The sequence below is a fragment of the Lipophrys pholis genome (genome assembly GCF_963383615.2).
Source record: "Lipophrys pholis genome assembly, chromosome: 4".
Taxonomy (NCBI): domain Eukaryota; kingdom Metazoa; phylum Chordata; class Actinopteri; order Blenniiformes; family Blenniidae; genus Lipophrys; species Lipophrys pholis.
Window position 1 is genome coordinate 32,371,697 of NC_137637.1, and position 25,800 is coordinate 32,397,496.

The 25,800-nt window shown below is 42.1% G+C and overlaps 1 protein-coding gene across 1 annotated transcript; it reads left to right on the forward strand.

Annotated features, from left to right (window-relative positions):
* Window positions 1-1,234: 1,234 nt before the first annotated feature.
* On the forward strand, window positions 1,235-25,624 carry dnah10 (dynein axonemal heavy chain 10; the record flags this gene model as incomplete). Its single annotated transcript, XM_080461157.1, has 72 exons — window positions 1,235-1,457; window positions 3,629-3,786; window positions 4,000-4,230; window positions 4,420-4,610; window positions 4,777-4,972; window positions 5,062-5,256; window positions 5,428-5,598; window positions 5,970-6,178; window positions 6,752-6,903; window positions 7,011-7,175; window positions 7,278-7,485; window positions 7,585-7,741; window positions 7,844-8,323; window positions 8,434-8,592; window positions 8,675-8,791; window positions 8,895-8,997; window positions 9,117-9,295; window positions 9,403-9,614; window positions 9,730-9,886; window positions 9,993-10,226; window positions 10,311-10,433; window positions 10,533-10,766; window positions 10,864-11,087; window positions 11,190-11,459; window positions 11,550-11,733; window positions 11,886-12,020; window positions 12,169-12,321; window positions 12,447-12,635; window positions 12,837-12,983; window positions 13,174-13,365; window positions 13,524-13,642; window positions 13,727-13,885; window positions 14,011-14,146; window positions 14,250-14,372; window positions 14,462-14,593; window positions 14,730-14,946; window positions 15,055-15,174; window positions 15,276-15,421; window positions 15,500-15,652; window positions 15,745-16,005; window positions 16,083-16,270; window positions 16,357-16,435; window positions 16,539-16,706; window positions 16,842-17,030; window positions 17,169-17,340; window positions 17,423-17,626; window positions 17,708-17,788; window positions 17,884-18,081; window positions 18,218-18,379; window positions 18,490-18,664; window positions 18,785-18,966; window positions 19,230-19,366; window positions 19,447-19,664; window positions 19,772-19,993; window positions 20,129-20,276; window positions 20,371-20,650; window positions 20,754-20,983; window positions 21,075-21,348; window positions 21,459-21,563; window positions 21,664-21,818; window positions 21,903-22,057; window positions 22,564-22,747; window positions 22,851-23,051; window positions 23,351-23,560; window positions 23,684-23,779; window positions 23,854-24,025; window positions 24,123-24,254; window positions 24,355-24,566; window positions 24,670-24,837; window positions 24,961-25,141; window positions 25,217-25,362; window positions 25,478-25,624. 72 exons carry the CDS (start codon window positions 1,235-1,237, stop codon window positions 25,622-25,624), a joined length of 12,885 nt encoding a protein of 4,294 aa, XP_080317283.1.
* Between the last annotated feature and the right edge of the window lie 176 nt (window positions 25,625-25,800).

Sequence of the window (25,800 nt, forward strand, 5' to 3'; positions counted from 1 at the left end):
TACTGATACTACTACTGTTTCTACTTATACTAACAGCTATTACTACTACTACTACTACTACTACTGCTACTAATATATACTACTTCCTCATCATGGGAGATGTAGTTTCTGAAAATAATTTTGAAAAAGACCACAAAATTCAAAAATACTACTTCTACTAGATTGTTATTATTTCTTTTAATTACTACCAGTATTTATAATATCTCTCCTAATGCCTCTACTACTTCTACGACAAACAACATCAACAACAACCACTACTACTACTACTACTACTACTACTACAGCGGTGTACTAGTTCCTCAAGAAGTGGGTTTTGTCTCAATGTTTGCCTTTTTTTAAGAAGTCCAGAAAAACGCCCTGTTTTAGAAACAGCGACTTGTAAGACTACTCTAGTTTACCCAAAGATCCATTAGTGGTATTTCCTTGCTATTATTGCATTATATGACTTGATCAGGCGCAGTTTGTAGGTATTACTGGTCACACAAGCAGCTTGCATAAATATAGCATGTTTTCAACAAGAGGAAAACATGATGTTTGAGTTTTTTTTTTATATATTTATTCAAACAATATACTGAATGAATGACAATGAATCAAATTTCACCTCTAATTAAAAAAAAAGTATTCTCTTCCACACAACGTGCAGATACAAGCCTCCAAGAGGACCAAATTAAACTTTTAGAATATTTTCTTAATTTATAAATAATTAACTGACAAGCCCACTGCACTGGAGGGGAAAGGAAGAGACAGAAAGTATATATATATATATATATATATATATATATATATATATATATATATATATATATATATATATATATATATATATATATATATATATATATATATATATATATATATATATATATATATATATAGTGAGAAACACTATAACGTTAAAACTGAGTGTATTATTTGGATTATCTCCAATGATTAAATGTATAGGATTTAAGAACCATTTTGTATAAACATAGAACTAACTGGAGATGTCTAAGTGACTTTTCTCTCTTTCCATATGGATAAATGGAAGTAAACACAGCCTGTGGGTGGTGGTTGCCTTTCAGTCCAGACTCAGGGAACACTTCACCCTGCACCACTAGTTACTGTTTCCGTAGCAACGCCAAACTTTATCACGCGCCGTCTAAAAGTTGGACCATATATGAGCTTCAGATGGCGTCGCGTCTGCTCGAAGAACGCTTTTCCTTTTGGACTTTAGTTTCCACAATGACAGCGTGAAATGGCCCACGGTGATTTACGAGTGGAGGCGATCCGACAGATCGTGTCCGTCGGCTTTGGTCTGGACTCGGGCTGTTTGGATGAGGCGCTCCGTCGGGGCGATGGAGAAAACGAGCAGGAAATCATCCAGTACTTGAACTCCGTGACTGTGGAGGACTCGCCGTCCTGTCTTTCCTTCTTCAAAAGCGTCAGAGAGGAGGATGTTGAGGTTGAAGTACCCGTAGGTAAGCTTGGTCTGTGATTGTGCGTATTGGCCCAGCGTGAAAAGGTTTCTGGCTGCAAATGAACCAACAAGAGTTCCTTAGTAGTTTGTACTGCGACAGTTCTGAACCACATGTAAAACTGCACTGACACTGTTCTAATTTTTCAATAAAATGTTTCTGATATCGAATTTAAAATTATTGAAACTTGTTGAAACTATCTCTGTACTTTTTACTATTATCTGTAATAATGCCGAGCATTTGTACATGATTCAATTAATTATCCCTTTTCTAACATCCCAGTCCTGTATTGTCCACGGTTCTGGACTTGGTGTTGCATATTTGACATTGAATTTCAGCTTATAACCATGTTTACTTTTGCCAGAGAAAACACATGGAGCCTCATCAGGGGCAGAAGTTACTGGTACAGATGATACAAATGGAGAAAGTTCCTCTCACGTGAGCTTCACCATTTATTGACTGTTTTGCTTTTAATGATGATGAAAAAAAAAAAGAATAAATAAATGAACTTGTTGAACTTGTACCTGGTTTTGCATTTTCTAGAGGACTGACCTAAACGTAGTCAACCACCTTGAGATTGATGTGGCAGTCAACCAATTCCCAGAGAGATTTTTGAAATCCCGCATTATAAACTTGATCAGAAACACAAGTGGTGAGTATCATTCTTGTGTCACAGCGGCCTCGGAGCCCCTTCAGTCTTCTGCCTGCCTCAGTGGCAAGGCGCAAAGATTACTATACGAGGTGGCAGTTTAATTTTATTATTATTTTTCTTCCCCTGATTTTCGGCGCGTGTCTTTGTTACGATTCAGCGAAACCTTTCTGAATAAATCTCAAAAAAACTGTAAAATAATTCCACATACAAAGTCGATGGGAGAGGCACCTCATCGAGGAGATGAAAGGTTGTCATAATAACCTATGTTTGATGTGAAAAGAGAGGCAGACACGCAAAATTTACTCTGCAATATTCTAGTTTTAATTTAATTTAATTTAATTTAATTTAATTTAATTTAATTTAATTTAATTTAATGTAATTTAATGTAATTTAATGTAATTTAATGTAATGTAATTAAATTAAATTAAATTAAATTAAATTAAATTAAATTAAATTAAATTAAATTAAATTAAATTAAATTAAATTTTCAGCCATTTCTTTGGGCAGAGCTTTCTTTGGCAAATCCCGCTCCATTGGGCGCATGGACACAAAAAGCACACGCCGAACATACAGTAATGTGTTCGGGCTAATTAACAGTTCCAAAAAAACCCTGCGATTCCCCAGTACAGAGCGGATGGGAGAGGCACCTCATGGAGGAGGTTAATGACATCCTCCCATCACCGTCTTTTGCAATGGAGACGCCTTTGTTGACAGTTAAGGATGTTTGCAGCGAGAGGCAGGCACACAAAACTTCCTCTGGAATTTATTAGTTTACATTAAACTATTTTTAAAAACGGAATACTTGTTAGTAAATAAATAGCAATTATTTGCTGTGATTTCACAGAGCCGATAAGTGAGCCAGTCGATATGAATGAGGCCAATATCATGATGCCAAGGCTATTTGATATTGACATACACAGTGGTCACCCCCTTGAGGTGCTACATGACACACTTCTCCATGTAAGTACATAAAAAAATTAATAAATGCATAAACCAAATGCAACCCTTATCAGCCAGACTGAACCTTAACAATATATTTACAAAAAGGTTGTTACCAAACTACAACAACTGCATATTTAACTGTCTCCTGTCAGGTCTATTATCCCCTGATCTCCCAGATGGTACTAAGTGCAGAAGGTCTGCAAGACAAGGCTGATTCTGCTCCGGGGGAACCCGATGCTGGGGGTGAACAGGAGAGTTCAGAGAAGCCAAATGAAGATCTTATTACTCGACATGACTTGCTCAACAAGATGACCAAGTTTTTGGGAGTTGTCCACACAACTCTCCAACGTCTTCAGGCCGAGGGTTTGTTTCCTTAGATGTACCATAAAATGCATTTCTTTTCATTTCCAGGACTTGGCATTATGTAAACATTAGAAAAAAAGAAAAAAGAAATACTGAAAACATTCTGGCTTTTTCACACACCGGCCCATATTTTAATTCGATCGGCCGTACAGAATATTGTGTCTCAAAAACATGGAACTCACGGCGAAGTGGACAAACTGAGCTTGGCTTTTTGCAGATGAGATTTCCTTGCACATTCCTGAACTCGACTTGAAGCAAGAAGTGGACGTGCTGCTCGCTAATCCAGAGATGGTTGAGAAGTTGGAGCAGTGTGTGATGAATTGGCAGACTCAAATTACAATTGTTCTGGAGGAGCAGCAAAAAAAACAACCACAGGTTTGTGAAAGTATTGTTAAAAACAAACAAAAAAAAAAACCTCAATGAAAGAACTTTCAGGTCAAGTTCAATGCATCCATAGTTGTTGCTACATTGCTGAAATATGATGGATAAATTAAATACCTATTGTTATCAAGGGAAATGGTCTGATGGAAGAAAGCACAAAAGTCGGCGATAGACCAGCAGAAAAGTAATTTTCCCTTTGTACTCCAGGCGCCTGGGCCGTTGGCAGAGCTCGTGTTTTGGCAGGATCGTGCTTCTGCTCTGAATATCCTGAGTGAGCAGCTGGAACGGCCTGTGGTGAAGAAGATCCTGGAGGTGATGACCAAAGCTGACTCAAGCATCATTCACACCCTGGAAGAAACAGTCGCTGAACTGAACAAATACCGACTGGAGGCAGATGATATCTTTCGCTTTCTCAAAACAATGGAGAGACACTTCATGGTGAGAATGCTATACCACTGAAGAATATTAAATGTATTGTATTCTCAGAAATACCACAATGCTCACCAACGCTTGATGCTTAAACACCCTTTTGCTGTCAGTTTTGTTTAGTCTTGAGTGTGAAGACAGAAATACTGCGATATCTTCCCCTTCACACTCTTAAAGTTCCCAATTGTTGTGTTTTTGTAGAATCTGGCTAATGGTGCAAACTTTGGAATGATCCGGAAGACCATCCGACCTCTGATGGAGAGCCTGCAAACTGTGTGGATGATTTCCTACCACTTTAAGAGTGATGAGCGTATGGTCCCTCTGATGGAGCGCATTGCCTGGCAGCTGTGTGACCGAGTGGCTCGAACCATCGATGTCCATACCCTCTTCAAGTATGTGTGGACGCACGTGGATACCCAATGTTTCTGCTAGGCATTAATATACAGTAACTATGACGGAATCATATATTCATCCAGGATTCAACATTCAAGCATCTGATTATTTTTTATTTTTGTGTGTGTTTCATTGTAATTTGATAATGCGTTGCTTCTGGAACAGGAATAAGAAGGAGGCCAGATCCCAAGTTTATGAGGCTGAGCAGCTTCTGAGCCAATGGAAAACGTCCTACTTTGACGTGCGGGCTGACATCGAAAAACTGGGCTGGGATCAGCGGTGGGAATTCGACCGCAAGCGATTGTTTGAGAGGAGCGATTACATGGCGTCCGTCTGCCAGGACCTGTACAATGTCCTTCAGGTCAGCGCTAATGAAAAGTCAGAATTATTGACCGTTTAGGAAAACGATGTTCAGTCGAAATGAAGAGTCCCATTAAACTTGTCTTGCAGATTCTGGAGGAGTTCACTGACTTTTTTGGCACAATGCCAAAACATGTGACTACTAAGGTAGACGTGCTCGGTGCAGTGCTGGCCAGAGTGGACGGTCTGGCATCACCTTTTGAACAGATCAGCTTTAACCCTTTCAACATCTTAAAGATGAGCAGCTGGAAAATGATCGTTCAAGACTTCAATGCCTCAGTCCAGGTGGGTATTAGTTATTATTGAAACGTACGTTTCTATATCTTAGAATGATGATTAGGCAGTGAAGTATCTCAAGTTTGTCATTTTCAAATGCCTGTTTCACCTATTCAACAATACATAGGAGGTTCTATATTCATACAGTTGATTCTCGATTGATTTCTTGTGTCTGCTCAGGCTATAGACGGAGAAGCAATGAGCATAATTGATGAGACTTGTAAGACTCTGCGCTCTTCATCTGCTGCCTTTAAAATACTGATAAAATTCGATCACATCCGCTCCAGAGAGGCTATCAAGAGCCATTTGATGAAAAAGTTTGACGACGTCCTGGCCCAGTATATGAAAGAGGTACTGTGAAATCTAAAAGGAGCATTTGATATTTGAATTTGGAGGCAAAACGCCGATACTTTCAATGTGTGAAGTGAAGAATGTGTGTCTTACAGTGGGAAATGAACTGTACACGCTTGGTTGATTAACCTAATTCCAATGCTACATTAAAACTTATTATCTCGATCTGTAATTCAATTTATTCTATATGGCTTCGATACACCAGATTACCCCACAGATTAAACAATACAAAACTAGAAGTTACCTTTTTATGCTACACACCTATAGGCCTATTTGTTAATTTCCTGTAGCTGCTGTACCTTTTTTCTTTTGAGTCTTTAACAGAACAACCTTGGCTGTTATAAGGAAGTTTTTTTTCTTCACTGCTGTAGGTTGACACGATGGCTGCCATTTTTGAGAATGAGAAAGATGAACCACCACTGAGGAAGACGGAGCCGCCTGTGGCAGGAGCCATCTTGTGGGCCCGATCGCTTGTCCACGACATCAAGCAAACCCTCCTTCTCTTCCTGAAAGAACCAGAGGCGCTAGACAGCGAACAGACCAAAGTTGTGAGTTATTTCGCCTTATCGGAGTTTCATGGGTAGTTTCAAATGTCATCAATATTGAAAGACTTTTCCTGTATTCTGCAAAGGCCAAGGACAAGTATATGGAATTGGCAGCTCGGCTGAAGAAATATGAAAAGAAAACGTACGAGTGCTGGTTCGCTGAGACAGAACGCAACCTGCCATCGCTGTTGAAAAAACCCCTGTTGGACATTACTACCAGTGAAAATCCAATCCAGGCTGAAGTGGTATATATTTTCCACACATTACTTAACTGTAAATGGTATTCCTGTGAGGTTCTGCACCCATTTTTTATTTAATTTCTTTTACTGACTTTAAGGGTGTCCCGTCAGCTGAGCGAAGCCTACAGAGGGATGTGCGATACATCGTGAACTTTCCCCCGATGATCAGACAAATCATTTCAGAAACAAATGACCTTGTACCACTGGGTTTCTCTGTACCTGGACTCGCTCAATGTGTCGCTCCACAAGAGCACAAATTTGACAGGTGATGATTTTTTTACTCCTGTATGTATGTTGGGTGGAGACCGAACCGTAAACGTCAGAAGTGGATGTGATCGCCGACATGATCTTTTTCCGTCTTGATTTTAGGTACGTGACTGATCTGAAAAGAATTGCCGGCAGGTACAACTCCGTAATTGGCAGCCTAAGTGACGCACACTTCACAATGCTTGCTGCACACATCGAAGCGGTCCAGACCGAGCTGAATAATGGTTGCAAAAGAATCAACTGGAAAACCTTGGGTACTGTGCTGACTGATACTGTGACGTTTGCGTGATCACATGGGAGGTGCGGGTGTCATCGTCTGATGTTTCATAACTGAAATCTTAATGTTTGTGTCTGGTTTTAGGAATCCCCGACTATATCAGCGAAGCTTTTCAGGCTGTCTCCAAGTTTGAGTCCCTTTTCAATCACCTTCAGAGTATTGAAAAGGAAATTGATTCCAAGCTACAAGCAATGGCGACCGCCAACTTAATGAAAATTCCACCTCCAGATAAATCAAACGAACTGCCAGGTACAAATACTGGATGGATATTGGTTTTTATTGAATATAATCCATCAGAAAAAAAAGAAGAAAACTTCAATCAAATTCAACTTGTTGTATGTTTCTTTCAAGGTGTCAAGGAGTTCTGTGAGCATATTGAGCGAGAGAGGGTCAAGACAGTGAATTTGCTGGTTAAAAAGTACGCTGACATTGGATTCCTCATCCCCAAAATAGAACATTTAGTCATGGAAACCAGCAGTGGCAAAGCTAAATGTATGGCAGACTATTATGCGCACTGCGAACATAAAGTGCTAGACTCCCTCATGAAGATGGTGCTGAGGTAATGACACCACATATTGAAGTCACTTACTTTGAAATGAGTTGCAGTACCTGTATTTTTCTGATGTGTCCTCTATCCTTGGTTGACTTCTGCTTTCAGTAATGTTCAAGCCTTGAACGTGGCACTGATGGGAAGTACTGCTCTTTTTCAAGTTGACGTCGTTCTGTCTGCCCCTAAGGTTGTGTTACAGCCTAAAAACAGTGACGTCCACTCGCTGATCATGCAAAGTGTCAGAGACTGTGTGGAAAGCACCAAGGTTGAGCATCCTAACGTCATCAATAAAACAATCTGTATGGAAATATTGCTTCTGATGTGTTGCTGACACCGACCTAACTGTGTTACTGCTTGTTTTTTAAAGCAATTCGTGCGTTGGATGCATGGGACATGCATCGAGTGTCCTCCAGTACGTGTTGGCAATGAAGAGGAGTTTGTGACGTTAACTTTCTGTGGCGACGTGCTTCAGCATCCTCGGATAAATGAAAGTGCCACGAGCGTGTCCCAGAGCGTACAGCAGTTGCTCCTGTCTGTGGATCGGTACCTTCACCACTGGAAACGCTACCGGGCCCTTTGGGAAAAAAACATAACCGTTGTGAATGAAAAGTTTGCCGCAAAGAATCCATCCTGCGTCATGTATGACGACAAGCTGCAGTTTTTCACCCGCATTCAACAGGAAGTGATGTTGGAGCCTCATTTTAGGAACGAGCACATCATCCGACTAAACCTCGGGGCTCTGATTGTCACGGTGCGGCAAACTGCTGAGTCATGGATCACGTCACTCGGTGGTTTTCTTCACAAGCCTGCCAAAGAGGATCTCTTCAACTTGAGAGCTGAGCTCATGGTGCTGTATCGCGCTACTCTCTTCATGGACTGATTTCATTGTTGTCATTTAAAAAAAAAAAAAAAAAAGTCTTATAAATATGTTTTTCTTATGTTTACCTCATACAACAGCAATTCACAAAGAGCCTGGAACAGAGCCCTGACAATTTTGAAGCCCTGAAGTCTGTTCTGAGCACCGTCTCTGCTATCAGGGATACGTCTTTTGAAGTGGAGATGAGATTCCTCAGCATTAAAGAAAGATATCGGACCCTGGCCATGTACCAAGTGGAGGTACGATGTGTCTATTGTTGAATTGTTGCCTTGAAGGTTGATATGACTTCCAGTGTTGAGCCTCTGTTTCAATGTTGTCAAGGTTGAAGACGATGAACTGGAGCTCTTGGCCAATTTTGAGCAGATGTGGAAGGATCTGTTTACAGAATCCAGACGAGTGGATCGCAGTCTGAAAGATGTCAAGAAATCGTTTACTGTGGTAAACATCAATTCTATACAAATTTATTTAATGGATTTTTTTTTTTAAATATCAAAGAGCATAGCTATCATTTCTACCTTTCTTTCATACATTCTTCTGAAAGATGACTGAGAAAAACATTGACGACTTCAAAGAAGAATTGTCTATATTTGCTGAAAGCTTCAACATGCATGGCCCTGGAGCTCTGGGAGACGATTTGGAAAAAGGTACTTGTACATTCAGCTGCTGAAGTTGCTGTATCCATAACGATATCATATTACATGTGAAATGTTGAATTGTCGTGGAGAAACTCTGTTTTTTTTCTTCTTTTTTTTTTTGTCTTCAGGACTTACAATTATGGGAAAATATGAAGCAGATCTTAAAAAGATGGTGGCAGCACAACAGGACCTAACTAATGCAGAGAAGCTTTTGGACCTTCCTATTACTGCCTACCCAGAGATTGCAAGCATTCAAAAGGACATGAAGGCATTTCGGCAGATATATGACATATATAGAGATCAGAAGGTGGGATGGCGCTTGTTATCCGTTGAAGATTAGAAAAGGACCTTACGACATACCAAAAAGTGTGCTTGACATCGTTCTTATGTTTGTATGTGTCTTACATTTTTCAGGACGCAAAGACAGAGTGGTCCCAGACCTTGTGGGTCCATTTAGACATTCAAGTGTTACAGGATGGTGTTGAAGATTTCATCAAAAGACTGAGGAAGCTGCCTAAAGACGTGCGAGCCTTGCCCGTTGCCTTATTTCTAGATGGACGTATGAAAGAGTTCAGGGAGTCTCTACCTTTATTGCTGGACCTGAAGAATGAAGCTCTCAGAGACAGGTTTGAAGACTGCTTTTTATCAGTCAGGCTGTAACACAGTAGTATTGAGGATATGTTTTCGCCAAGGAGGTTTAAGGTATAATCTGTAAAATATGACCAAATGTTTCTGCTTTAGGCACTGGAAGGAGCTCATTGAAAGAACTGGTACGAGCTTTTCCATGAACGCAGACACATTCACCCTGGAACACATGTTTGCCATGGAACTGCACAAATATGTAGATGTTATCGGGGACATTGTCACTTCTGCCGTGAAGGAGCTCAGTATCGAAAAGGCAAGATTTATCTGATATTGGCATTTACCATGACTTGTATCAGTGTATCAGTACCATCAATGTTTGTATTCTATGTTGTCATTTGAGTTTCTATGTGTGCCTACAGGGAGTGAAGGCAGTGGCGGAGACATGGGAAAATATGAAGTTCAGTGTGGTTTCATATGTTAAAGGCACTCAGAAACGTGGTTCCATTCTGGGTGCGGTAGATGAGATCTTGCTGAATGTGGACAATGACATCCTGAGCTTGCAAAGCATGGCTGGCAGCCGATTTGTCGGACCCTTCCTGGGCACCATTCAGCAATTACAAAAAGATCTGTCTCTAATCAGTGAGACTATCGAGGTCAGTGAGAGCGAGTCAACAGTGCTTCCTACTTGTGTTTAGTTCGTGAACAAAATCTTTACAAAGAAAATGTATTCGGCACAGGCATGGTTGGCGGTACAACGAAAATGGATGTACCTGGGGAGCATATTTATTGGTGGAGACATCTGCTCACAGTTACCCGAGGAAGCAAAGAAGTTTGACAACATCGACCAAAAATTTAAAGACGTGAGCGTTACTACAATTTTAACCCAATTCAATTTATTTTCTGTTTATGTGGATGTGAAAATAATGTCATCTCTTTTGTTTGTGTTTTATCGTGTGTAGATAATGAGCAGCACAATGAATAGTCCAAACATTAAGCAATGTTGCCTGGTCCCAAACCGGCTAACTGATCTGCAGGCCCTGAGCGACGGTCTTGGGAAGTGCCAGAAGAGTCTTAATGAGTACCTGGACTCCAAGCGGAATGCGTTTCCTCGTTTCTTCTTCATTTCTGATGATGAACTGCTCAGTATTTTAGGGAGTAGTGATCCTACTTGTGTCCAGGAGCACATGATCAAGGTATGGCCTCATAAAGTTAAAACAGTAGGAAATGATATGTCAAATATATCATGTAGGTGTGTAATTCTAAGTGTGTGTACCTTTTGTCTTCCATCAGATGTATGACAACATAGCATCTCTGCGATTTGATGCTGAGCCCAACGGAGAGTTGGTGGTTGGAGCAATGGTGTCAGCCGAGGGTGAAGTGATGGAGCTGAGAAAACCAGTCCCAGTCCAGGGTAAAGTGGAGGAGTGGATGATGGAGGTGCTCCTGGAGATGAGGAGGACTAACCGGCTCATAACCAAAGAAGCAATATTTCACTATTGTGAGGACAGGAGCAGGTGTGTGTAAAAGCTTTGTTCGGATGTGCGATTTCCTATACGTCTGTATGCGAACGGGCCACGGCAAGTTCACAGTAAAATTGTCCTTCCCGTGTTTCTCAGGGTGGATTGGATGTTACTGTACCAGGGCATGGTCGTACTGGCTGCGAGTCAGGTGTGGTGGACCTGGGAGGTGGAGAACATGTTCAAGAACGTGAAGAAAGGCGAGAAGCACGCAATGAAGAAGCATGCTGAAAAGATGCACCAGCAGATCGATGAGCTGGTGACACGCATTGCTCAGCCCATGAGGAAAAATGACAGACGCAAGATCAACACTGTGCTTATCATTGATGTCCATGCAAGAGACATTGTGGATAGCTTTGTCCAAAATAGGTAACATTCACTGATTGTACTATCGTCTACTTACAAATGACGCCATGTTCAGTGTTGATACAATAATAGAATAAACATGGATCTTTTCAGCATAATGGATGCACGAGAATTTGAGTGGGAAAGCCAACTGAGATTTTACTGGGAACCGAAAACCGACGACCTCTTTGTGCATCAGTGCAGCGCATCATTTTCTTATGGCTACGAATACATGGGCTTAAATGGTCGATTGGTCATCACTCCACTGACAGACAGAATTTACCTCACGCTCACACAGGTCTGACGTGCTTTCCGGCTTTACATCACCGAAGTTGACACATAAATAGTTTTGTTTGTGATCCCAGGCTACAAAATGTTATTCTCAGTGTGTGTGTGTGTGTGTGTGTGTGTGTGTGTGTGTGTGTGTTTTGTTTGTTTTTTTTAATGCAGGCCCTGTCCATGCACTTGGGTGCTGCTCTTGCTGGACCGGCTGGTACAGGAAAGACAGAGTCCACCAAAGATCTGGCTAAGGCCTTAGGTCTGCTCTGTGTGGTTACAAACTGCGGTGAGGGTATGGACTACTTGGTAAGGCACTGAAAGGACTGACGGGTTTGTAAAGAAACTGTAAAATAAAAATTAAGTGTATCCCATAACCCTAACCATGTGACATCCCGCAATGCTTTGGTGCTCATGCTGACACTTTAAACATCCCCTGCCCTCTCTCTGTTTGTAGGCTGTGGGTAAAATTCTCTCTGGCCTTGCCCAGTGTGGAGCTTGGGGCTGCTTCGATGAATTTAATCGTATCGACGCTTCAGTGTTATCTGTCATCTCCTCCCAAATTCAAACGATCCGCAATGCTCTCATTCTACACCAGGAAAGATTCCAGGTATGCCTGTTGTCGTTATGCCACAGCATGTAAAGATTATTCTACAATGTTTTCCTGATATATTCAAGGATCTGTTTTCAAACGTTTGTTTAAACAATGTCTTTTCTTTCACCAATGCACATCAGTTTGAAGGCCAGGAGATCCGCCTGGATGACCGCATTGGGATTTTCATCACAATGAACCCTGGGTATGCGGGACGCACAGAGCTGCCAGAATCAGTCAAAGCCCTTTTCAGGCCGGTGGTGGTCATTGTACCGGACCTTCAGACGATTTGTGAGATTATGCTCCTTTCCGAGGGTTTTCTCGTGGCCAAGGTACGAACGCGCACAAACAAACAAACAAGAGCTCTGCATAGAGAGCAATATACTTGCATTTTCACAATATTCTATATTTGTGTTGGAGATTCAAAGATCATTTCTTATACTTTGTCTTGGTCGTTTTCTGATATTTTCTAATGCTGATTGCGGACATTCCAAACCATAAGTTTTTAAGATCTGTGTTATTCTCCTTCTCAGGCGTTGGCAAAGAAGATGACAGTTTTGTATAAACTGGCTCGTGAGCAGCTGTCCAAACAGTCTCATTATGACTTTGGCCTGCGAGCACTTAAATCTGTTTTAGTGATGGCAGGAGAGCTGAAGAGAGGCTCATCAGACCTCAGTGAGGTAAAGACAAAAAGGAACATTTTTATGTTTTATTTACATCTTCATCCATCTGATTAAAGTTTAACTTATTATGTAGAATACACAAAGTATTTAGTAACATTTGTGTCTTGATAACGCACCATCACACGACCTCATGCTATCAGTTTTCTATCTTTCATTAACCACCTTACCCATCGTTTGCGTTGGTCAGGATGTGGTGTTGATGCGCGCCCTCAGGGACATGAACCAGCCCAAGTTTGTGTTTGAGGATGTCCCTCTGTTCCTTGGGCTGATCTCAGACCTGTTCCCCGGGCTGGATTGCCCCCGTGTTCGCTATCCCAACTTCAATGATGCTGTAGAAGACGTCCTGGAAGGGAATAAATATCTCACACTTCCTAACCAGGTCTTTCATCAGAATCTTACATTTCACACCTTGACTACGATTGTAGAGTCACGACAGCTGACGTTTACTGACAAGAAATATTTTGCCCACTGACGTATTTATTACTTATGTTTCTATTATTATATTATATTATCTCTATGCTCTGTTTGTGGTATCAGGTTGATAAAGTGGTGCAGATGTATGAGACCATGATGACCAGGCACACCACCATGATTGTGGGCCCGACAGGAGGAGGGAAATCGGTTGTGATCAGCACATTGTGTCAAGCTCAGACCAAGTCAGTGTCAATAACCCCACTTTCCTAAGTGGATTTTTTATTTCTGTGTTGATGTTACTACATTTCATTCTATCTCGTCTTCAGGTTGGGATTACACACTAAGCTATATCCACTGAATCCTAAAGCAATGAGTGTGATTGAGCTATATGGTGTTCTGGATCCTGACACTCGAGACTGGACTGATGGGATCTTGTCAAACATCTTCCGTGAAATCAACAGGCCGACAGACAAACAAGAGCGGAGGTGAAACATTCCCGAGAAGCTCAACTCAGTCATTCGATTCAAACACAATTACGAGCAATGTACTCCAGAGAAACATGAGGAAAAGCAGCAAAGCATTTCTGTAGAAATATGTCTTCGGCTCCCAGGTACATCCTGTTCGACGGGGACGTGGATGCTCTCTGGGTGGAGAATATGAACTCGGTAATGGATGATAACAAACTTCTCACTTTAGCGAATGGTGAACGAATCCGTTTGCAGAATCACTGCGCGCTGCTGTTTGAGGTTTGTCAGAATTTGCACACAAAAAAAAAAAAAGACAACTGTTCTCAAAATACTCATTAATCTATGCAACTTTCAAAGCTCATGTAAATATTTGCTGCTACAGGTTGGTGACCTTCAGTACGCTTCCCCGGCCACTGTTTCACGCTGTGGAATGGTTTTTGTTGACCCCAAAAATCTGCGCTACACCCCATACTGGAAAAAATGGCTGCACACCAGGCCTGTCAAAGTATGTGTGTTCATCATTTCATTCTCTGTAGTTGTTTATAGTTTGATAATATCAACAATATTAACAAAGTTTTCTTTTTCCTCCTCCAGGAACAAGCAGAACTCAACAGGCTGTTTGATAAATATGTGCACAGCTCTATCGATATGATTGTGGATGGTATTGTTGACGGCAAACAGGGCCAGAAACTGAAGACTGTTGTCCCTCAGACAGATCTAAATATGGTATGTTAATTCCATCAATTTATGATATGTTTCAGTGTTTGAATTCTCTGTTTAGGGAAAAATAATTGATGGCGATGGATATATGGTTTTATATGGAGGGTATTTAATTGAACTGTACGCTCTGATTTATGTTCAGGTGACTCAGTTGTGTTTGACACTGGATGCACTGCTGGAGCAGAAGAGCAACAGAGCTGAAGTCCTGGAGGGTTACTTTCTTGAAGCTCTGTGCTGCTCACTTGGTGCTACATTGCTAGAGAGTGGCAGGATCCAGTTTGACGATCTCTTAAAAAAGCTTTCCTGCCTCACCCCAGTGTATGATGACAATACCCTGGCTGGACCAGGAGAGATACCAGGTAAAATCTAATGAGTCATCAATATGATTCACTATAGAAATGTTACTTTTTCAAGTAAATTCTTTAAGAGTATGGGATTTTTAATAATAAATAATTACATTCTGACAGGATACCTACCAACTCTGTATGATTTCCACTTCGATGGGACACAAGAGAAGTGGGTTCCCTGGAGTTCTCTGGTGGCCAAATACATTCATAACCCTGAAATGAAATTCACAGATATCTTAGGTATGTTTTTTAACTATTGTGAATCAAGGACTTAAAACAAATGTGAATACATGTACAAAAACGATCAAAACCTTTTGTCTTCATTTTTTTTTTTGCTTTAGTGCCAACTGTTGAGACCACAAGAGCCGGCTGGATCCTGGAACAGATGGTGAAGATAAAGAGGCCAGTGCTACTGGTTGGAGAGTCTGGAACCTCTAAGACTGCCACAATTCACAACTTCCTGAAGAATGTTGACACAGATACGAGAGTACGTTTAGTCTCTTGCGATGCAAATATGTCTATTCCTAATGTTATTTTCATTCACTCATATTTATTTTCTTTTTAGATGACTTTGACCATCAACTTTTCATCCAGAACAACTTCATTGGACCTGCAAAGAAATCTGGAGGCCAATGTGGAGAAAAAGACCAAGGAGACCTACGGTCCTCCACCAGGGAAAAGACTATTGATCTTTATAGATGACATGAATATGCCAAAGGTACTGTGGCTCTTCAAAGCTCTCAGCCAAGACGTATGTTCCATATCTGAGGCATGGTAGCACGTACTTGAATGTCTGAGGTCTTTTTCCAGGTGGATAGTTACGGCACACAACAGCCGATTGCACTGTTGAAGCTGCTGTTGGACCGAGGGGGCTTATATGACAGAGGAAAAGAACTTAAGTACAAAACCCTCAAGGATCTTGGCTTCATTGCTGCCATGGGGAAAGCAGGAGGAGGAAGAAATGCGGTGGATACTCGCTTCACCTCACTGTTCAGCGTCTTCAGCATACCTTTCCCAACAGTGGAGTCTCTTCACCTTATCTACGCTTCCATTATCAGAGGCCATGCCAGAGTAAGTGCACCTTTCTCAAAGTCATCACAACAAATTCAAATCTTGGACATCTTGATAAATAAATGTATTATTTTCAGCCATTTCAAGAGGCCATACAAACGGCTTGTGATCAGGTCACCTCCTGCACTCTGGACCTATACAACATGATCATCAAAGATCTGCCCCCAACGCCATCCAAGTTCCACTACATTTTCAACCTGAGGGACCTGTCAAGAGTTTACAGTGGACTCGTCCTCACCAAGCCTGACAGGTTTACTACGCAGTAGTAGATTCACTAGAAGACTGAGCTTCTAAATGTGTTTGATTTCTCTCATTTTTCTGGTTTATACTCAACAGATATCTGACTGTCAGCCAGTTTGTTCGTGTGTGGAGAAATGAATGCCTGAGAATCTTCCATGACAGGCTCATTGATGAAACTGACAAAGCTTTGGTAATTCATGATCCTGCTTCATATTTAAAGCATTGGGACAAACAGAATGTGTGCAGCTGTTACTTCAACTGGAATTACTAATAGAGACCATTCTCTCCCCCAGGTCCAAGGCCACATCAAGAATTTAATTCTTGAGCATTTCCCATCAAACCTGGAAGCGGTCATGAAAGACCCAATACTTTTCGGAGACTACGACACGGCACTTCAAGAAGCTGATTCAAGGGTTTATGACGACATACAAGACTATGATGCCTCAAAGGCCCTCTTTCAGGTATTGCCCGAATATTAACTGAGCCACTAATTACGATCCAGGTCTCAGTCTGTTTATTTTAGAATATTATACCACTTTCATATAGTAGATATTTATTTTAATGAGTGATCTATATTGACCTTTGTCCTCTTTTAGGAAATATTAGAGGAATACAATGAAAACAAGTCAAGGATGGACCTGGTCCTGTTTGATGATGCTTTGGAACATCTAACACGCATACATCGCATAATTCGTATTGATCGAGGCCACGCGCTGCTTGTTGGCGTCGGGGGCTCTGGGAAGCAGTCCCTCACCAAGCTTGCTGCCTTTGCGGCTGGATGTGAGGTTGTTGAAACACATGATTGTTCAATAACCTTTTCGTGGAATAGTAGAAAATAGACTGAAACTACTCTAAAATGTAGTAAAATGTTTTCATGAATGAATTTTTCAGCATCTGGTAATTATACTTCCTGTCCATTTTAGGTGTTTGAGATAACATTGAGCAGAGGGTACAATGAAAATAACCTCCGTGATGACCTGAAGGGACTGTACCTGAAGCTTGGCATTGAAAATAAAAAGACGGTGTTCCTGTTTACTGATGCTCATGTTGCCGAGGAAGGCTTCTTGGAGCTTATTAACAACATGCTGACCTCAGGTCTGATACCGGTCTTGTGGCTCTAACTCAGTTGCATTTTCTTAAAAGTTATAGCCGCAATAACATTTTCACTCTCCTATAGGCATTGTTCCTGCTTTGTTCCCCGATGAGGAGAAGGAACCACTTCTTAACCAGCTTCGTGATGAGGCTCTTAGGATGGGAGCCGGTCCCTCTAAAGACAGTGTGTGGCAGTACTTTGTCAACAAGAGTGCCAACAATCTGCACATTGTTTTAGGAATGTCTCCCGTGGGAGACACCCTGAGGACACGCTGTCGGAACTTTCCAGGTGGAATAAGTCTTGGGCAATGAATTAATTTCGTATAATCTCAGATGTTTTGTCACTGACTGTACTTTCTCTCTCTCTCAGGACTGATGAATAACACTGTGATCGACTGGTTTTCACCATGGCCTCCGCAGGCACTACTCGCTGTGGCTCAGTCTTTTCTGGGTCTGTAAAGACACATGCTTTTTGAAATGCTTTTCTTATCTGAAATTTTGTTGTCATTTTTGAGTGTTCAATTTCCATCGCATTGTTTTGTACAGGTGAAAATCCGATGATCCCTGAAGACCATTCCGTTGCAGTTATTGAGCATGTATGCATGGTCCATCAGTCTGTGGGTGACTACAGCAAGCTATTCCTGCAAAAGCTCAGACGTTGCAACTATGTCACCCCAAAGAATTATTTGGACCTCATTAGCACCTATTGTAACCTCTTGAAGGAAAAGGACCAACATACCTTGGGTAAAAAATAAAACATGATTTAGATTCTGCATCTCTGCTGAAAATATTTGACTGGTGCCATGAGTGCTGACCTAAAAATGTTTGTGATGATTACAACGACTCTTGACTTTTTCTCTTCTTTCTTTTTAAATTCTAGTTCAGTGCAAGCGTCTAGAGGGAGGCTTAGATAAACTAAAGGAAGCCACTGAGAAGCTCACTGAACTGAATGTGAAGCTTGCAGATCAGAAAATCATCCTCGCCGAAAAGTCAACAGCATGCGAAGCCCTGCTGGATGAAATTTCTACAAATACAAGCGTTGGTCAGTGTGCACCTGCCTCTTCTAGCTCACGATCATAATGCACACTGTGTACTTTTTAGCTCTCTGAAACCCAAGGACAAGTGTGAACTATCGGTTCCATTTTCTTCCAGCGGGGGAGAAAAAGAATCTGGCAGAAGACAAAGCCAAAGAGATTGAAGAACAGAACAAAGTCATAGCTGTAGAGAAGACAGAAGCTGAGAGTTCCCTGGCTGAAGCTCTTCCAGCATTAGAGGCCGCTCGCATTGCTCTGCAAGGCCTGGAAAAATCTGACGTCACTGAGATCCGGTACACTCATCCATGTCTTAACATGCCTGATTTAAAAAAAACAACTTTAAGTCATTTGGTGAATTCGTCCACTCACCCTCTTCTGTCTCGTTCATCTTCTTCCACTGACTCTTTGTACAGATCTTTCGCCAAGCCACCCAAACAAGTGCAAGTAGTTTGCGAGTGCATCCTGGTGCTTCGTGGCTACAAAGAAATCAGTTGGCAGTCAGCCAAGGGGATGATGTCCGAAGCTAACTTCCTCCGTACTTTGATAGACATGGATTATGACACTATCAATAACACCCAGGTCAGGACCGTCAAAGGTAAGAGACCTACAATCCATCCATTCATCTTCTATGCTGCTTAATATCCTGTTCAGGGTAATGGACAACATGCAAACTCCACACAGAGAGGCCCCAGCCAGTATTTGAACCCATGGCCTTTTCACTATGAGGGGAGTGTGTTGACCACTGTGTCGCTGTGCAGCCCCAACCAACAAACTGTAGATAGTTATAGAAATATTCCTCTCATGTTAGAGGTATTTACAATATTTCACTGCTGTTTCCTTTGCACTTCCTGCGGCTAGGCTTCCTCAAGAACCTCCACACAAGCCTTGAGGAGATGCAGGCCATCAGCAAGGCGGGTTCAGGAATGCTGAAGTTTGTAGAGGCAATCATGGGTTACTGTGAGGTTTCGAAGCAAATCAAGCCCAAGAGAGAAAAGGTAAATGTTAAAAGTGCTGTTCCGCCCTCTCATAGCTGAACAAAGACGCGTCATACAAACATGTTGCTCTGTTTCTCAAGGTGGCCCGCCTCGAGAAGAACTTCTTCCTGAGTAAGCAGGAACTGGAGCGCATTCAAAGTGAGCTCAATGATCTCCAGAAAGAATTGCAGGCTCTCGGAGACAAGTACAAAGCAGCTATTGAGGAGAAACAGTTGCTCCAAGAAGAAGCTGAGCTCATGGAGAGAAGGCTGGTAGCTGCTGACAAACTCATCTCTGGTCTGAGCTCTGAGAATGAACGGTGAGGTTTTGAAAGGCAATAAACTTGCTACTAAAGTCCTCAGCCAGCTCGTTCAGAAGTTTGTTTTCATCATTAACTGTCTGCTCCATTTTTTGTTCCCGACTCAGGTGGACCAAGGATCTGGAGGAGTTGAAGGTGCGGCGTGTGCGTCTCCTGGGTGACTGTCTGATCTGTGCTGCTTTCCTCAGTTATGAGGGGGCCTTCAGCTGGGACTTCAGGAATGAAATGGTGTACAACACATGGACCCAAGATGTGAAGGAAAGAGGCATCCCTTTGAGTCAGCCTTTCAAAGTGGAACACCTTCTTTCTGATGAGGTAGAAATCAGCAGGTGAGTATTTGAATTTAATTACAAACAAAAGTCTCTATGCAAGATATTTTTTAGTCTATGATATGTTTTGTGTTTAACAAAAAATAAAAGATTTGTCAGTATGTTGACCGCATGCAAAATAAATCTTTGCAACAGATGGGATTCAGAGGGTTTGCCTCCAGATGAACTCTCTGTGCAGAATGGGATTCTCACCACCAGGGGGAGCCGCTTCCCGCTGTGTATTGACCCGCAGCAACAAGCCCTCAACTGGATTAAGACGAAAGAGGAAAACAATAATCTCAAGGTACAAAAGAAGACACACTTATATATTATGAATGTTGAATATTGAGTATTCATGACACGCAGCCCTGACAAGTTGATCAACCACTGTGTCCCAGATTTCATCTTTCAACGATCCAGACTTCCTGAAACATCTGGAGATGGCCATCAAATATGGCTTCCCATTTCTAATCCAAGATGTGGACGAGTACATTGACCCTGTGATTGACAACGTCCTGGAGAAAAACGTGAAAGGAGCAGAGGGCCGACAAGTGGTTACGCTGGGCGACAAGGAAGTGGAGTACGATTCCAACTTCAAACTGTACCTCAACACCAAGCTGGCTAACCCCAAATATTCTCCATCAGTTTTTGGAAAATCCATGGTCATTAACTATACTGGTAGGAGCCTTTTCACGAGACAGCTTTTGTTTTTAGTCTTTCAAACACTATGCTGTGTTGTCAGTTTGTGTCAAGCTGCTTCATGTGCTCATGTTACATGCAGTGACCCAGAAGGGTTTGGAGGACCAGCTGTTGAGCGTCATAATGGGGTTTGAGAAGAAAGAGCTGGAGGAACAGCATAAGTGTTTGATCCAGGAGACGAGCAACAACAAAAAGCTTCTGAAAAACCTCGGAGACTCCTTGTTGGAAGAGCTGGCCACATCTACAGGCAACATGCTGGATAACACAGAGCTTATTGACACGTTGGAAGTAACGAAACTGAAAGCCAGGGAGGTCCGTTTGACTGGAGGAAGTGTTAATTAGATCATGGAACGAAATCAATTTCACTGCGATCATTAATCCATTTCATTTAATCATCTTTAAGGTATTCGAGAAACTTCATTTGGCTGTAAAGACGTCAGAGGACATTGATAAACTCAGAGACGAATACCGACCCGCAGCCAAGTGTGGAGCCATCCTGTTCTTTGTGCTGACAGAGATGGCGTTGGTTAACACCATGTACCAATACTCCCTGGCTTCCTACCTGGGAGTCTTTGACTTTTCACTGCGAAAATCTCTGCCTGACGCTGCCCTTCCCAAAAGGCTAGAGAACATCATGAACACTTTGATGTACAACGTCTATAACTACGGATGCACAGGTAGACAAAAACAAAAACAACAACAACTCATGTCGATTAATGAAAAATGTTATAATCAAAACACGTTTATTTAATGTAAATATTTAATCATTGTGATTTTATGTCTCTAGGACTGTTTGAAAGGCACAAACTGCTCTTTTCCTTCACCATGACCATCAAAATTGAGCAGGCACAAGAGAAGGTAACTCAGGAGGACCTGGAATTCTTTATGAAGGGTGAGACAAGTTCAACATTAATAATTAAGCCAATTACAGTGGAGGGAAAAAACCCCAAATACATACAATAACTCCATATGTTCTCACTTCATGTGCAAAGGTAATATATCTCTGGAAAAAAGTCAACGCAGAAAGCCCTGTGAGTGGCTTCCAAATCAGGGCTGGGAGGACATAATCAAACTTTCTGAGCTCTTTCCTGATCCGTTCGGCTCGCTGCCTGATGACATTGAAAGTGATTCTACTGAGTGGATGTCTGTGAGTGATGCCAACCTGAGAAACTGCCGCAGTGTCACCTAATCAACGAAAACTGATTTCAGTTCTTATTCTATCTCTCCCCAGTGGTTTGACTTGGATGCGCCAGAACAGACTCCATTTCCTTCAAACTTCAAGGAGAACCTGTCGACCTTTCAGAAGCTGCTGCTGCTGCGCTGCTTTCGCGTCGATAGAGTCTACAGAGCTGTGACAGACTATGTCACCGTCACCATGGGCGAGAAGTGAGGCTTTCGCTTTTCTACATATACCGTACAAATGAAGCTTTCTACGATGGGCATATATCACATATCTTGCATGTTGATGCACGCTGTACTTATAAAATGTGCCAAAGTTTTAGAAACCAAAGATGAAGTCTTTTAGACGTGCTGGGTAAGGTAGGCCATTACAAGCATACAACCAGTTCTTTTGTGTTTCAGCCTCTTTTAGAGTTTTCTTCAGTGTGACTCATTAAACCTGATGGCTCAGTGCTTTGCTGTTAAACTGCAGTGAGGGATGCAAAACCTCCCGTTAGGCTATTATGTGATGGTATGGACCTAAGCAACCTAAGTCAAGTATGCATTTAGTACACAGAGTACATATTTATAAAGCACGTCACTGTGGTGAAGTTCAAGCAAACTGAACACATTTTCTAAACCATGCAGACAGAATCTATTTTTTTTCTAATAATTGTTTCAACTGAAGGAAATCAATCTCTGACATTTTCTTTATTTTTGTTTTTAATGCTCAGATATGTACAGCCCCCCGTGATCAACTTTGATGCAATCTATGAACAGAGCACACCTTTCTCCCCCATTGTCTTCATTTTGAGTCCTGGCTCTGACCCAGCCAACGACCTCATGAAGCTCGCAGAAAAGTCAGGCTTTGGCGGAAGCAAGTTCAAGTTTCTTGCAATGGGCCAAGGCCAAGAAAAGGTTCTAAATCTTTCTTCCCGACTGCAATTGAATGTGACACATATTATATGAAACGGTAAAAGGTGAAGAAGCTGAGGCGTTGTCTCCTGTGCATCCTCTAAAGGTGGCCCTAGAATTGTTGGAGAAGGCAGCGGCTCGAGGTCAGTGGTTGATGCTACAGAATTGCCACCTGCTGGTGAAGTGGCTGAAAGAGCTGGAGAAGGCTTTAGAGAGGATCACGAAGCCCAACCCTAACTTTCGCCTGTGGATTACAACAAACCCGATTAATGATTTCCCCATTGGCATTCTGCAAAAGTCCCGGAAGGTGAAACATGTTGTCTATTCAGCTCTCATCTTTTTTTTTTCAAGATGGCAGCCAAGACATACTGAGTTGGTAGTGTGTGCAATATTTTTTTTTCTTTTTTAAAATCACATATGTACCATTTTTACTTTCCATGTTCTCTCACTACTCTCGACAATGTATAAATTCTATCCAGAAGGATTACTTTTGGAACATCTTAGTGTCGGCGCTGCTTCAAACAAGAGATGAAAGTGTAATAACACGTATAAACGCCACTTTCATTTTGTGATTTTAAAGTTGTCTTTACGTTTTCATGTTTACAGGTGGTAACGGAGCCTCCTAATGGTCTAAAGCTGAACATGAGGGCCATATACTCCAAAATCTCCAGTGAGGCTTTGACTGGATGCCCACATCCTGCCTTCCGCAGCCTTGTGTACGTTCTGGCTTTCTTCCACTCAGTGGTGCAAGAGAGGCGCAAGTATGGAAAGATTGGCTGGAACGTCTCATATGACTTCAGCGAGTCGGATTTCTTTGTAAGTGGACGGGCAGTCAACGACGTATTAGAAACGTTTTCTGTCAGACGTGACTCACTGAGGAGTAAATGTCACTCATTTTTACCATTTCAGTGTTTTGAACTTTGTAACTGTGCTCAACAGGTGTGCATGGAAATCCTCAACACGTACCTGACAAAGGCTCACGACCAAGGAGAAAGCAACATACCCTGGGGAAGTCTGAAATACCTTATTGGGGAGGTAAGGCTAAACCTATTTCATAATGTGAACTGTAGTGTGTCACACTTACATCCGCCTGTATATTGTTTGATCAGGTGATGTATGGTGGGCGAGCAATAGACAGCTTTGATCGCAGGATCCTGGCGGTCTACATGGATGAGTACTTTGGAGACTTCCTTTTCTACACCTTTCGACAGTTCCACTTCTTCAAGAACCAAGATGTTGATTACAAGATCCCTCCACACGGACCAATGAAAACATATGTTGGTCAGTAACCGTCACAGCTTACTTTTCACCCTGCTCACAAAAAGAACTTTTCTGTAGTTCACTGACACTCACAGTTTCACTTTGTAAAATCTTACAGACGAGATTAAGAACCTGCCGCTGGCAAACACACCTGAGGTACTGGGTCTTCACTCCAATGCAGAGATAGAATACTACACACATGCAGTCAAAGACATGTGGTCTCACTTAATAGACCTTCAGCCTCAGACAGGTCAGTTTTGACATCGTCCATTGCTCTTACCTCATGCTTGACGTTTCCGTCAAACGCTGTCTCGTGATTCTTTTGTCTCTATTGGCCTTTAAACGTGCAGGTGACTCAGGTGGAAACATCAGCCGGGATGAGTACATCAGCCAGATGGCCAAGGACATTCAGAACAAGCTGCCCGATTTGTTCGATTTGGATGTGATCCGTAAGAAGTTTGGAACAGAGATCTCGCCAACCTCAGTGGTTCTGCTTCAAGAACTGGAACGCTTCAACAAGCTCCTGGTCCGCATCCAATTGTCTCTTGCTGAGCTCCAGAAGGTACGATGAGATTATGGAAAACTGACCTGGCATGTGTTGCCCCGTGTCGGGTATTGGTTCCCCCTCCACTTTGGATGTGTTCACATCTTCCCGTGTCCCCCAGGCTTTGAGCGGTGAAGTGGGCATGAGCAGCGAGCTTGAAGAGGTGGCCTCGGCCCTTTTCAACGGTCAGATTCCAGCTATTTGGAAGAAGCTGGCACCAGACACTCTGAAGTCTTTGGGGAACTGGTCGAGCCACTTCAAGAGGCGTTATGAACAGTACAGCTACTGGGTGAGGATTGGTACAGCGTGGATATTTTCTCACTGGACTCTCTAGAAGCCTTCATCATTAATCTGAAACGGAACAAATTAGCTGAGCACATATTTAATGTCTGATATGTAATGTGTCCACCAGGTGGCGCACGGAGAGCCAAAAGTCATGTGGCTGTCAGGACTCCACATCCCAGAGTCCTACATAACTGCTCTGGTTCAAGCTGCATGCAGGGAGAACGGTTGGCCTCTGGATCTTTCTACACTCTACACAGAAGTGACCAAGTACCGCAGTGAGGATGAGATCAGCGAGAAACCCCGCCAGGGTAATATAAAGACTCTAATTAAATGCAGCACGATCAGATTTCAGGTCTGAACACTGACAGTCTTCTATCCTGCAGGCTGCTTCGTGTCTGGTCTGTATCTGGAGGGAGCAGACTGGGATGTGGAGAATGGCTGCTTAGTGAGGAGTAAACCCAAAGTGTTGGTTGTTGAACTGCCCATTGTCAAAGTCATCCCGATAGAGGCTTGCCACCTCAGATTACAGGCATGGACACTATAATTAATATTCATACGATGCTGTTTCTTTTGTCGTTTTTTTTTTTTTTTTTTACAGTTTCTCTTCAACTGTTTGTGTGACTTTGTATTTTTCTATTTTGCAGAACACGCTGCGTACACCGGTGTACACCACTTCCTTGAGGAGGAATGCAATGGGTGTGGGGCTGGTGTTTGAGGCAGATCTTTACACCACTATGCATTTATCCCACTGGGTACTACCGGGAGTATGTTTGTGCCTCAACACTGATTAAAGTGGCTTTAACATGTTAAAACAATTACTTTTAAACATGTTCACACTGAACCCCTGAGTGGCCATAAAGAAAAAATAAATAATAACGTGACGGAATGAGATAATATGTCATTACCTCATGTTAATAAAACGAGGGAACAAGATAATTTAATCTGTGGCCACGAGATAGGAATTCGT